At 38.2% G+C, this 14,022-nt stretch overlaps 1 protein-coding gene across 8 annotated transcripts in view; it reads left to right on the forward strand.

Annotated features, from left to right (window-relative positions):
* The window catches only part of BACH2 (BTB domain and CNC homolog 2), a 354,258-nt gene that overhangs the window by 266,800 nt on the left and 73,436 nt on the right, over nt 1-14,022 (forward strand). For all 8 annotated transcript variants that reach the window (XM_053222463.1, XM_053222465.1, XM_053222467.1 and 5 more), the window contains one exon: nt 7,797-8,051. In XM_053222463.1, coding sequence (XP_053078438.1) covers nt 7,809-8,051 — 243 coding nt within the window. In that variant the 5' untranslated portion in view covers nt 7,797-7,808. The remainder of the gene's footprint in view (nt 1-7,796; nt 8,052-14,022) is intronic.

A 14,022-nucleotide genomic window follows, 5' to 3' on the forward strand; every position in this document is an offset into this window, starting at 1 on the left:
GCACAGGCTCCGCAATGACCATGAAGCCTGCTTGGGATTCTCTCCCTCTCCCTTTCTCTGCCCCTCCCTCCTTGCATGCACATGCTCACTCTCTCTCTCACTTGCTCTCTCAAAATAAATAAACATTTAAAAATAATAATAAATAAAAAGCTGTGCTTATTGCACAAAAAAATGATTCCAGAAAATAAAGCTTACAGATAGTTCATCTTTTATTGTAATACAAAGAACTAAAATTTCTTTTTTGCAGAAATATTTTTGTAAGTAGGTATTACAAATCCTCATTTATAGTAAGTGAAGTTTACACTGTATGTTTAGCAATGTGATAAATTATTATTTGTAACATATTTGGTGTACCTATAACATAAAGACTAAATCAAGGATTTTTACTTCCAGCCAAGAGGGAATAACAGGTACCAGATTTTCTAAATTTACTCCCACCTGAAGCAACTATAAAAACATAAAATATATCAAACAATGCTTTTCAAGACATTGGACACAAAGCAACAAAGGACATTGATCTCTAAAAGAAGGAAAATAAGCTGAGCCCAGCTTACTGTTTTGAGAGTGTTTCCAGACAATGACAGGGGAAAGAGAAACCAAAGAAGATCTTGACTGACTCCTGAGCTAAGGAGACAGAGCTAATAGTCTGGAGAGAGTGTGGTGGCTATACTTTGGAAAGCAGAGTAGCAAAGAAGAGAGAGCTTCACAGAGAGAAAACTTCAGAGATCTGCAGAGGGTTTCCTTAAATATTCTGCAGAGTACTCATTAGCATATGTGTGTTAGAAAAATACCAAAAATGGGAAAACAGTCACCCAAAACAATTAGAAGGAACAGTACTCAGAGCTCACAGAGGATCAGGAATAATACACATTCCTATCAGCCAGACTAGAAAACCCATAATTCAAGGGGTTGAGTCCTAGGACAAAGTTTAAGAATGTTAATAAGAACACACAAACATCAAGCATCCAACAAGGTAAAACCCACAATGTCTGGCATTCAATCAAAACTGTCCAGGCATGCACAAAAGCAGGGAAATGTGACTAATAATGAAGAAAAATATCAATCAATCAGAACTAAACCAGAACTGACACAGATGTTGGAATTAACAGAATTAGTTATTATAACAGTATTCCAAATGTTCAAAAAGTTAGAGGAGTAATTGGATATCTTTTTTTTAAACATTTTTATTTATTTTTGAGAGAGCGCAAGCCGGGGAGGGGCGGAGAGAGGGGAGGGGGACAGAGGATCTGAAGTGGGCTGTGCTCTGACAGCAGCAAGCCTGATGTGGGGCTTGAACTCATGAATCCTGAGTACGACCTGAGCTGAAGTTGGACACTGAACTGACTGAGCCACCCAGGTGCCCCATGAGTGATTAAATATCTTAAGTAGAGATATGGGAGATCTAAAAAAGACCCATACTGAATTTTTAGAGATGACAACCACAGTTTTCGGAGATGAAAATTACTGTGAAAGGAATACACTTTAAATATAAAGACACAAATAGGTTAAAAAGATAAGAAGGGAGAAAGACATAGTATGCTATCACTAATCAGAAAAAGCTGAAATGACTATATTAATATCAGACAAATTAGATTTCAAAGCAAATAATATTTCCAGGAATTAAAAGGTCATTTTGTGGTAGAGGAATAAATACATCAAGAGAAAATAAAAACTCTAGCCATGTGTGCATCTAATAACAGGATTTTAAGTTTCATGAAGCAAAAACTGATAGGCACATATGCAATTATAGTTAGATATTTCAGTGCCTCTTCTCAATATCTTGATAGAACCCATGGACAGAAAATTAACAAAGGTAGAGAAGATTTGAACAATACTTATCATACAATTTTACGTAGTTGACATTTACAGAACACTCCAGACAACAGCAGAACACACATTTTTTTCCAAATACATATGGAATATTTACCAAGATAGACCATATTCTGGGATATAAAACAAGTGTCCGTAAATTAAAAGGATTGAAGTCATTCAAAGTTTGTTCTCTGACCACAAGGGAATTAAATCAGAAAACAGGGGCGCCTGGGTGGTTCAGTTGGTTAAGCGTCCGACTTCAGCCCGGGTCACGATCTCGCGGTCCGTGAGTTCGAGCCCCGTGTCGGGCTCTGGGCTGATGGCTCAGAGCCTGGAGCCTGCTTCCGATTCTGTGTCTCCCTCTCTCTCTGCCCCTCCCCCGTTCATGCTCTGTCTCTCTCTGTCTCAAAAATAAATAAACGTTAAAAAAATTTTTTTTAAATAAATAAATAAATAAATAAATCAGAAAACAGAGAAAGATATCTTAAATCTTCTTCAAACATTTGGAAACTAAATAACATTTTCAAATAATGTATACATCAAGGAAGAAATCAAAAGGAAAATTAGAAGGCTTTTAAAATTAATGAATATAAAAACATTTCAAAATTTGTGAGATGCTGCTAAAGCATTACTTAGAGTGAAATGTATAGCACTAAAGCTTTTATTAGAAAAGATGAAAGATCTCAGATTAATTATCTCAACTTCCACCTTTGGAAACTAGGAAAAGAAGAGCAAATTAATGGTTAATGAATCTTTGACGAAGAAGGCAAGAATATGCAATGGGAAAAAGTCTCTTCAATAGATGGTATTGGGAAAACTGAACAGCTACATGCCAAAGAATGAAACTGGACCACTTTCTTACACCATACACAAAAATAAACTCAAAATGGATTAAGGACCTCAATTTGAGACCTGAAACCATAAAAATCCTAGAAAAGAGCACAGGCAGTAATTTCTCTGACATCAGCCTTAGCAGCATTTTTCTAGATATATCTCCGGAGGCAAGGGAAACAAAAGCAAAAATAATCTATTGGGACTAATCCAAATAAAAGACTTCTGCACAGGAAAAGAAACAGTCAATAGCACTAAAAGACAATCTACTGAATAAGAGATGTTTTCAAATGACTTATCTGATAAAGGCTTAGTATCTGAAATATATAAAGAACTTATAAAACTCAACACCCAAAAACCAAATAATCTGATTTAAAAATGGGCCAAAGACACGAACAGACATTTATTCAAAAACATCCAGATGGCCAACAGACATGAAAAGATGCTCAACATCACTCATCATCAGGGAAATGCAAATCAAAACTACAATGGAATAACACCTCACATTGGTCAGAGTGGCTAAAATCAAAAACACAAGAAACAGCAAGTGTTAGGGAGGATGTGGAAAAAAAAAAAAACCCTAATGTACTACTGGTGGGGATGCAAACTGGTATAGCCACTGTGGAAAACAGTATGGAGGTTAGTAAAAAATTTAAAAATACAATTATCATATGGTCCAGTAATTCCACTACTGGGTATTTACTGAAAGAATACTAAAACACTAATTCAAAAGGATATGTGCCCCCCTATATTTATTGCAGCACTATTTACAATAGCCAAATTATGGAAGGAGCCCAAGTGTCCATTGACAGATGAATGGATAAAGAAGATGTGGTGTGTGTGTGTGATGAAATACTACTTAACCATAAAAAAAAAAAATGAAACCTTTCCATTTGCAACAACATGGATGGATCTAGAGAGTATAATGCTAAGTGACATAAGTCAGAGAAAGAAATACCATATGATTTCACTCATATGTGTAATTTAAGAAACAAAACAAATGAACAAAATAAAAAAGAGACAAACCAAAAAACAGATGCCTAACTATAGAGAACAAACTGATGGTTATCAGAGGGGGAATGGGTGAGACAGGTAAAGAGGATTAAGAGTACACCTATCATGATGAGCACTGAGTAATGTATAGAATTGTTGAATAACTGTATTTTATACCTGAAACTAATGTAACAGTATATGTTAACTATACTGGAATTAAAATAAAATTTAAAAAATAATAAATGTAATATAAATAGAAGAGCAAATTAAATCTAAAGTAAGCAGAAGAAATGATACAACAATGAGAGGAGAAATCAATGTTAGAGAAAACAGAACAATAAAGAAAATCAACTTAACAAAAAAACTAGTTCCTTGAATATTGATTCAGTGTATAAACCTCTAGCTGAACTGATCAGAAAAGAAAGGTGACACAAATTCCCAATATCAGAAATGTGAGCATCAATATAGATTCTGATATTAAAAGGAAAATAATGAAATATTATGTACAACTTTTTGATAATGAATATGACAATTTTTTTAATTGAATTTGTAGTTAAAATTCCAGGTCAAGGTGACTTCACAGGTAAATTCTGCCAAATGTTTAAGGAAGAAATGATACCAATTCTACAAGAACTCTTCTAGAAAATTAAAGAGGAAGAAATACTTTCCAGCTCATTTTGTGAGACCAGCATTACCCTGATTAAAAATATATGTGAGAAACCAATACTACACTGTATGTTAACTAAGTTGAATTTAAATAAATTAATTTTTTTAAGAAAAAATATAGGGGCGCCTGGGTGGCGCAGTCGGTTAAGCGTCCGACTTCAGCCAGGTCACGATCTCGCAGTCCGTGAGTTCGAGCCCCGCGTCAGGCTCTGGGCTGATGGCTCAGAGCCTGGAGCCTGCTTCCGATTCTGTGTCTCCCTCTCTCTCTGCCCCTCCCCCGTTCATGCTCTGTCTCTCTCTGTCCCAAAAATAAATAAACGTTGAAAAAAAAATAAAAAAAAAATAAAAAATATATATATGAAAACTACAGATTAATATCCTACTGAGCATAGATGCAAAAATTCTTAGCAAAATGTTAGAAAAATGAATCCAACAATGTATAGCAAGACAAGTACATTAGGGTCAAGTGGAGTTTATTTTAGAGATGTAAGATTGATTTAATACTCAAATCAATCATATTATTCATATTAACATCTTAAGAAAAACTATGTGATTACTTCAATACATGCAGAAAACACAGTTAACAAAATCCACCATCCATTCCTGATCTTTTTTTTTTTAATTCCCAGCAAACTAGGAATTGAAAGAAACTTCCTTAACTTAATAGGGGCGTCTGTGAAGCACCTATAGTTACCATCAAAAATAACAGTGAAAGGACAAAGTGTTCCCCTAACATCAGCAAGGATGTTTGCTCTTACTGCTTCTATTCAACATTGCACTAGAGGTTCTAGACAACGCAGTAAGGCAAGAAAAAGACGTTGAAATCATTCAGATTGGAAAGGAAGTAAAATGTCTTCATTCACAGATAACATAATTTTCTATGTAGAAAATCTATGTTATGTACCAAAAAAAAAAAAAAAAAAAAAAGAAAGAAAGAAAGAAGCCTATGAGAATTAATAAGTTAGGCAAAGCTGCAGGATATAAGATCAATACACAAAAATCATTTGCATTACTCTATACTAGCAATGAAAAATCATGAATTTAAACTAAAAAGCAAAACTATTTGTAATTGCATTAAAAAATATTAGGTATAGGGGTACCTGGGTGGCTCAGTCAGTTAAGCGTCTGACTTCAGCTCAGGTCATGATCTCACATCCGACTCTGTGCTGACAGCTCAGAGCCTGGAGCCTGCTTCAGATTCTGTGTCTCTGTCTCTCTCTGCCCCTCCCCTACTCATGCTCTGTCTCTCTCTATCTCTCAAAAATAAATAAAACATTTAAAAAATTAAAAATATATATATTAGGTATAAATTAGGTACAGAAGATGTGACCTTGGTTTAAGCCAAGTTTTTTTTTTTTAAGATATGACACCAAAGCATGATCCATAAAAGAAAAATTGCTTGATTGGTCTTCTTCAGATGAAGACTTTCTGCTCTTCAAAACACACTATTCAGAGAAAGAAAAGACAAGCTACAGGCTTGGAGAAAGTACTTTCAAATCACATATCTGATAAAGGACTTGTATCCAGAATATATAATGAATGCTCAAAACTCAATAACAAGGAAACAACCCAATAGAAAATGGGCAAATAATCTGAATAGACATCTCTCCAAAGGAGGTAAATTGATGACAAATAAGCACATGAAAGATGCTCAGCATCTTTAGTCATTAGAGGAAAACAAATTAAAACCACAAAGAGATATAACAGAATACTTATTAGAATGGCCAAAATTAGAAAGATTGAGTATAACAAGTGGCGACAAGGATGGAACTCTCATACTCTGCTGTTGAAATGCAAAATGATACAACCACTGTATAAAACAGGGACAGTCACTTTTTAATAGACTTACAGGAGCATCTGGGTGGCTCATTGGGTTAAGCAACTGACTTCGGCTCAAGTCATAATCTCTCGGTTTGTGAGTTTGAGCCCTGCATTGGTCTCTGTGCTGTCAGCATGGAGCCTGTTTCTGATCCTCTGACCCCCACCCTTTCTCTCTGCCTCATCCCTGCTCATTGTCTCTCAAATTAAATAAATAAACTTAAAAAAAAGTTAGAGTTACATATACCAAATGATCCATCCATTTTACCCCTAGGAATTTACACAAGAGAAATGAAAGCATGTTCATACAAAGATTTATACACTAACTCAGAGCAGCTTTGTTTGTAATAGCCCCAAACTGGAAACATCCAAATTTCTGCCAGTAGATGAATGGATAAAAAATTGTGCTGTATCCATACGATGGAACGCTACTCAGCAATAAAGGAACAAATGTTTGATGCATGCAGCAACATGGATGAATTGCAAAATAACTATGCTGAGTCAAAGAAGCCAGACATAAAAGAATATAAGCTGTATGATTCCATTTATATAAGATACAGAAAATGCAAACTAATATATAGTGTCAAAAAGCAAAACTGTTGTTTCAAGGGGGTGGACCACAGAGAGGTGGGAGGGAGGGACTATTCAGGGGCATAAAGAGACTTTTTGGTCGTGAAGGCTATGTTCCCTCTCTTGATCGTGATTAATGGTTTCACGGTTGTGGCTATATGCCAAACTTATCAAACCACCCACTATAAATACATGTAGTTTATTGTGTGTTAAAGTTATTAAAATAAGAATGAAGCCAAAAAGAAAGTAAAACTTTATTGGAATCCATACTAGTAGAAGTCATTACTGAAAAACTATGTTATGCAAATTAGTTACAGATACTATTGTTTAAAGTGCATCAGTGGACACTTCTTACAGCAAAGAACCCTTTTGTAAAAGTAATCTTCACTGTGGAATACATCTTTCTTGTGACTCTTAATGTGATATATTGTTTTTCCTTCATCAGGATGAATATCCAGTCTGCTGGGATAATGACACACAATTCTTTTCAAGAGATTTTCATGCGCAACAGTAGCATGATGTTCGCTCTGCTTTGTCTTAAAGTGGCAGAGGGCAATTGCAATAGCTGGCCATATCTACACTTTGGAACACATACAGTTTACCTCACTTGTTAAATTGTGTCTTGTGATCAGATACCTGTTCTTCTTGGCATCTTAGCTAAATATCAACCTAGGAGCTTACATGTACTTCATCAAGAGAGCATTGCAGATACTTTAAAATGATTCATTTCCCCTTAACACAAAGCTCAATTAATACTTGAATTGGGACTATGCATATGTGGAAGTTCCTCTCCGGTTGGCTAACAAAATCAAAACTACCAAGTTTTAGAGTGCGTATGTGTTTTAAATGTTTGGGGTGTTTTAAGAGACTTGGCTTTGTTTTCCATAAAGTAAAAGGATCCAGTAAGTGGAAAGTATAAAAGTCAGCTGTTGAATGTGACTTTCCAGATATGTTTTGTGAGCTCATTATGCTGATCATGAATATGCTAATGGACAATTCTCCCTTTTGCCTAGCTCATGGCAGTGAGACACAGGAACCATGATGTTCTTCTCACCTTCTGTATCCGACTCAGGTAGCTATGCTGACCCAGCCTTTCTTTCTTTCAGGGTGTGAACGGCATGTCTGTGGATGAGAAGCCTGACTCCCCCATGTATGTGTATGAGTCCACAGTCCACTGCACCAACATCCTCCTGGGCCTCAATGACCAACGGAAAAAGGATATTCTCTGTGACGTGACTCTGATCGTGGAAAGGAAGGAGTTCCGGGCCCACCGGGCTGTGCTGGCCGCATGCAGTGAATACTTCTGGCAGGCGCTGGTTGGACAGACGAAAAATGACTTGGTGGTCAGCTTGCCTGAGGAGGTATAGTAGTTTGCTTTGTTTGTGTGGCTGCTCGTGGAGGCTTACTAACTTGTAGACAGTTGTCTAAGTAGGTGCTAGAAGGTGGACCCTGGCCCACATTCCTGCCCAAGGGCTTGATGTCCAAGTCACCAACACTGTTAAGTTTGTGGCATAGCCAGTTTCTATGTGATGCATTTAAAATCTCAGAGGCATGAATCGGAGCAGAGTGTCTTTCTTGAAGGGAACTGAATGTCACAGTCATTCATAGTTTCTAGTTCACTTACTCTTCAGGTTTTGAGTAGTATAGCCAAAGTTTGTTACAGTCCTGGATGTGCGATCTGAGTCACTGGGACTTGTGGCTATGATTTTTCTCTTTCAGATGGTTGAAGGAGCACTTGATTTCCCTTGAGAGTAAAAGAATGAAAGTATTCACAGCGCATTCCTTGCTTGGGGGAAAAGTTAAAGGAGTCAGTAATTTTCACAGTTAATATAGTAGGATTCTAAGAAGTGTAAACTTGCTTTTCTCACCATTGTTGAAAATACCCTACTCATGTTTCTTAATTACTTCAGTGAGCACAGTTATGTCTGTACTTTAGGGACACTAGTAGCTGGACTCATTCTGTTGAGAGTTGACATTCAGCTGGACAGCCTAAGCTGGACGAACTCAAAAGATGGGCTTCATAATGACAGAATATTAAATTGGTCACCCTTCGAACTGTGGATACAATTCCTCTATTTCTATAGTCTTTTTTTTAAATTTTTTTTTGTAGGAGTAATTTGGACATAGTCCAACTGATTCCCCCTGTTGGTTTTTTTTTTTTTTTTTGATGTTTATTTGTTTTTGAGAGAGAGGGAGAGAGAGCACACGCACACATGCGCAAGTGGAGGAGGGGCAGAGAGAGAGAAAGAGACAGAGAATCCAAAGCAGGCTCCATGCTGTCAGTGCACAGCATGACGTGGGGCTTGAACCCACAAACAATGAGATCATGACCTGAGCCGAAGTTGGTTACTCAACCAGCTGAGCCACCCAAGGACCCCGCTGCCTCCATCATCGTACCTCCCCTTCATTTACATGGGACGAAGGGTAACACTGAGCAGCCTTACACTTTGTGTTCAGGTCCAGAATCTTTCCTTGTGCATCTACACAGTGTGTAACACTAGGGCCAGGCTGTGCACTGCACAATTTCCCAAGGTACAACTCAAATCCACAGTGTATGCGAACAGAGCTCCAGGGTTGTGCAGTGACCCACAGCAACTCATCAGCTTTTCACAGCAACTCTGAAAGAAGCCAGAGACCCTATGACCCTGATGTGAGGTGCTAATGAGTAAAACTAGCATTAAATCCCAGGGCTCACAAATCCAAATGCCTCCAGAGGCCTGGAAAATAATATAAATAAATAAAAGCAGGTTGTGTATAAGACACTAGGAAGCAGTGGAGCAAGCACCTGCTCCACAGAAAGGCATCCAAATTCAACATAAGAAACAAATATGCAAACAAGTCATGGGGGCTTGGAGGGGAGGGTGGTCACCAGATCCAGTCCCTTGTTAAACATCTGCTGTTAACCCTGCAGAGCAGGAGAGCGGCCAGCTGATAGCAAGGATTGCATAAGCGCTCAACATTTTCACATTAGTATTCTTTTTTATGTACCCACATGAAAGGCTCCAGTATCAGTCTTCACACCCCTAAGAAATCTTAAGTAGAAAGATCCCAATACTAGAAGCAAAAGGACAAATTGGTAATTGGGACTGGTGTAGGGAGGGAAGTTTATGTACCAAGTAATGGAGGAAGGCCAAGGAATGGTGTGATCCTGAGCTGGAGTTTCCTCATCCAGGTCAATTGGGTGAACACTTAACCTGTCATTAGGTGAGACGATAAACATAAAATTTCTCAGCATGGTCTCTATCCCATAATAGGCATTCATCAAATGTAAGACTCTTTTTTCTCTAGATGGGCACCAAGAATGCCTTGCAATTTATTCCAACTCTGGACTTCCCTGCAAATATTTGGGAAACTTCCAGTTATCCAGAATGGTCTTGGGGAGAAGGTGTGGCTTATAGTTTATTTATTATCTGTATCTTTTTGAGAGCTACTTCATTTATGTTTTTTACTGATTTTCAAAAAAAGGTTATATTAAAGGGGCGCCTGGGTGGCTCAGTCAGTGTCCGACTTCGGCTCAGGTCATGATCTCACGGTTCGTGAGTTTGAGCCCCACGTCGGGCTCTGTGCTAACAGCTCAGAGCCTGGAGCCTGCTTCAGATTCTGTGTCTCCCTCTCTCTCTGACCCTCCCCCGTTCATGCTCTGTCTCTCCCTGTCTCAAAAATAAATAAATGTTAAAAAAAATTTTTTAAAGAAAAAGGTTATATTAAAATATATTTATAAATGAAAATCATATTTTATGTAATTTAGTCTCTCTTCGTTGACAGCCCCATCTCGAGACTTCCTTGACTGTGTGCCCAAAAGCCCTGGCCTGCCCCTGGTTAGCTGTGGCATCCTGATCCAGTCACTTAACCTCTCTGAGCTCCGGTTTCTACCTATAAAAACTCCTCACACTCTGAAATCCTTGAGTTATTTATCATATTACAATAACAAGACAGTAAATTTTAAAGGAAATCAGGATATAAATGCATATGGCATAACTAAGTTTCTTTAGATCAAATCCCTGATAATCACTTATTTCCTTGGTATTAGGGACTCTTTAAAGCAAGAGGTACATTATATAGACATCGCACAAAAATCTGCTGTTTGGCCTTTTTGATTGTTTGTATTCCAGCTAAGTGGGAATTTGCTATGTGTTGATTTTCTTTCTTCTTAGTCATGAAAATGATCACTGTTTCTACATTATCTGCATTTCCAAACCATTAAAACCTTCTGGTTGCTCATGTACCTGAAACCTTCAGATATAACTAGATTTTTTTTTTCCTTCCTATGAAACATGGATTCATATTGTCAGTAACCCAGCTTTGAGTATCTTGCTGATAGGGCAGGCAAGCCAGCCACTGTTGGCATTTTCCTTTGTGGGTCTATAATTGTTCCTAACGCCTCCTTCCAAAAGAGCCCGCTCCCTCTGCTCAGAGCACCCTCCTGTGGCCCCAAGTGCTAAGCATTGTTTTTCTTCCCTATGTGCACACTGAAATGTCCTTGCAGGCTCTATAGTCATTGTCCACTTGGTTCAGTGAATGACTTTAGAATTTGAATTAAGTAGCGAATAAGCAAACATCCCAAACATTACCTTGGAAAGTAGTTGCTTGGAACTAATTGGCATTTGGTTCATATAACGTAAGAAAAAACATTTGAGGGGCACCTGGGTGGCTCAGTCAGTTAAACATCCAACTTCGTCTCAAGTCATGATCTCATGGTTCGTGGGTTCGTGCCCCACATCAGGCTCTGTGCTGACAGCTCAGAGCGTGGAGCCTGCTTCAGATTCTGCGACTCTTTCTCTCTCTGCCCCTCCTGCTCATGCTCTGTCTCTTTCTGTCAAAAGTAAATAAACATTAAAAAAAATTTTTTTCGTTAGCTCCTTGGAAATTTTTAAACCTCATCATAGTCCTGTCCCCAAGTTCAAATCAACTTCTGGTCTGTCCCAGCCTTGTTCACACTTGGCCCACCTTACACTTCCTGACCAGCCAGCCTCTGTGCTTCTCAGGGACCCCTCATGGCCGTGCCTGAAAGCTCTTTTTTGGACTACAAAACTTCCAGATACATACTGCTGCCCCTCCCTCTCCTCTACATGGTCAGTCTAGGTCAAAGCCAGCTCTGGTCTCTGGTTGTCCAGTTGTGCAGTTCTACCCCAAAAACGTGACTCCTGATGGGCAATGTGATTACCAGCAAATTAGAGCCACTCACAGTGCCCAGTATAGCCTCTAAAATAAAAGGGTGAGAAACAAAAATAGAGGTCTCCTTCTGGAAGTCAAGAAGTAATTGAAATGTCTTGCTCTTCTCTTTTTCTTTTCTGGTTTTTTTTTCTAAAAATGGAATGACAGATAGTCCCTAGAGTTTACATGACTTGAGTGTTGGCTCCCTTTTGAAAAACACACCCAAGAATGTGTATCAGCAAATAGTAGAACATAAGGCATTGTACTTAGTACTTTAGTTAAATAATAAAACAGATCATTTAATTTATAATTAGTAAGTGTATTTTGTGCTTACAGATGAAGAGAAAGTGGTCGATGTGCCAAGCATTGCAAGGCCATTACTCCACTGCTCATTAGTATTAAAGCTGGCTCAACAAACACCTCCTTAGCTGTAGTCCTGGAGACCATTTTGGGCTGGATGCCAACCATGCTGGATGGCATCACAGTCATGAAGTTCAGTCTTATGGCATGTCAAGTACAGAGGGCAGGGATGGGGTGTGCTTCCTGTGAAGACATGGAGCCCACTGTGGGTTTGCATATCAACCCTGCCCTTATGGGGCTGCTTGGCTCCCTCCCAGAATGCCAGAGGAAGAGCGGCTGTTAAGAGGTTATTGCCAAGGCCTATTATCAAAAAGTCAAAAGGTAACAAGTATGGGTGAGGATGTGGAGAAAAGAGAACCCTTTTGCACTGCTGGTGGAAATGTAAATTGGTGCAGCCACTGTGGAAGATAGGATGGAGGTTCCTCAAAACACTAAAAATAGAACTACAATGTGATCCAGCAATCCCACTTTTGGATATATATCTTAAAGAAATATAATCACTATCTCGAGGAGATATCTGCACTCCCATGTTCACTGCAGCATTATTCACAACAGTCAAGATGTGAAAACAACTTGTCTATTGACAGATGACTGGATAAAGAGAAGGTGGTATGCATGTGTCTTATTCAGTCTCAAAAAGGAAAGAAATCCTGCTGTTTGCCGCAACATGAGTAAACCTGGAGGACATTATGCTAAGTGAAAGCCAGACATAGAAAGACAAATATTGCAGGATCTCACTATATGTGGCATCTAAAAAAAAAAAAAAAAAAGTCAAAGGATAGTAACAGAGAGTAAGTGGTGGTTATCAGAAGCTTGGGGAGGTGGGAGGGAAAAAGTGGAAATATTGATCAAACGGTACAGACTTTCAGTTATAAGATGAGTAAATTCTGGAAACCTAATATATAGCATGGTGACCAGTTAATAATAATGTATTATATAATTGAAATTGGCTAAGATAATAGATCTCAATTGTTCTCACTATACACATACACACACACAAATGATAAGCATGCGAGGTGACAGATATGTTAATTAGCTTGATTATGGTGATCATTTCACAGTGTGTATGTGTGTGTATATAAATGTCACATTATATACCTTAAGTATATATAATTTTTATTTGTAAAAAAATAAATAAATATTTTTAAAACAAGGGGAGGAAAAAAGGTTATTGCCAAAACGCCACCACTTTTCTTTGGGTTTACTACCCATGGTGTTTTTCACTCTCTAGAGAAGAGGAAGGGTTCATGCAGAGAATAGCTATTGGGTAGGGGTCAGTATGCCCTTTCAGGCAGACCATATGCTTTCCTAGGTATAAGTATATCTCAAACTTTGGTTCATTCACTTTCCATCTCTGTCTTTTGCCTTCTCTCTCTTTCACTTCTCTCTCTCTCTCTCTCTCTCTCTCTCTCTCTCTCAGTCTCTCTCTCTCTCCCCCCATCTCCCTCCCTCTCAACATTTTAGGGCAGATCTCATTTTTTTCAGGGCTAAACAAAAAGGAAAACTGACCCAGAAGGATTCTGAAGCAAAGGTATTTGTTGTTAAGTCTTAACCACAGGGCATAATAAAGAATGTTCTTGCAGTAGTATTGCCTAGTACAGAGAACAATAAGGAAACTATGGAATCTTCTTGCCTGAAAGTTTTTAGAGGAGATGAAAGCTGTTAATGTATCTGGGATGGCTTAGGTCCAGTCTTTTAAAGAAGCAATAAGATAGTCATGATTATCTTTGGACAGTCTTTTCAGTGTGTAATACTACAGAAAGTATTTAACACTATAGCACAGGATGTCAACAGCATTCTTAGTCTGACTGTAACTTG

Source organism: Acinonyx jubatus, chromosome B2 (assembly GCF_027475565.1).
Source record: "Acinonyx jubatus isolate Ajub_Pintada_27869175 chromosome B2, VMU_Ajub_asm_v1.0, whole genome shotgun sequence".
Lineage (NCBI taxonomy): Eukaryota > Metazoa > Chordata > Mammalia > Carnivora > Felidae > Acinonyx > Acinonyx jubatus.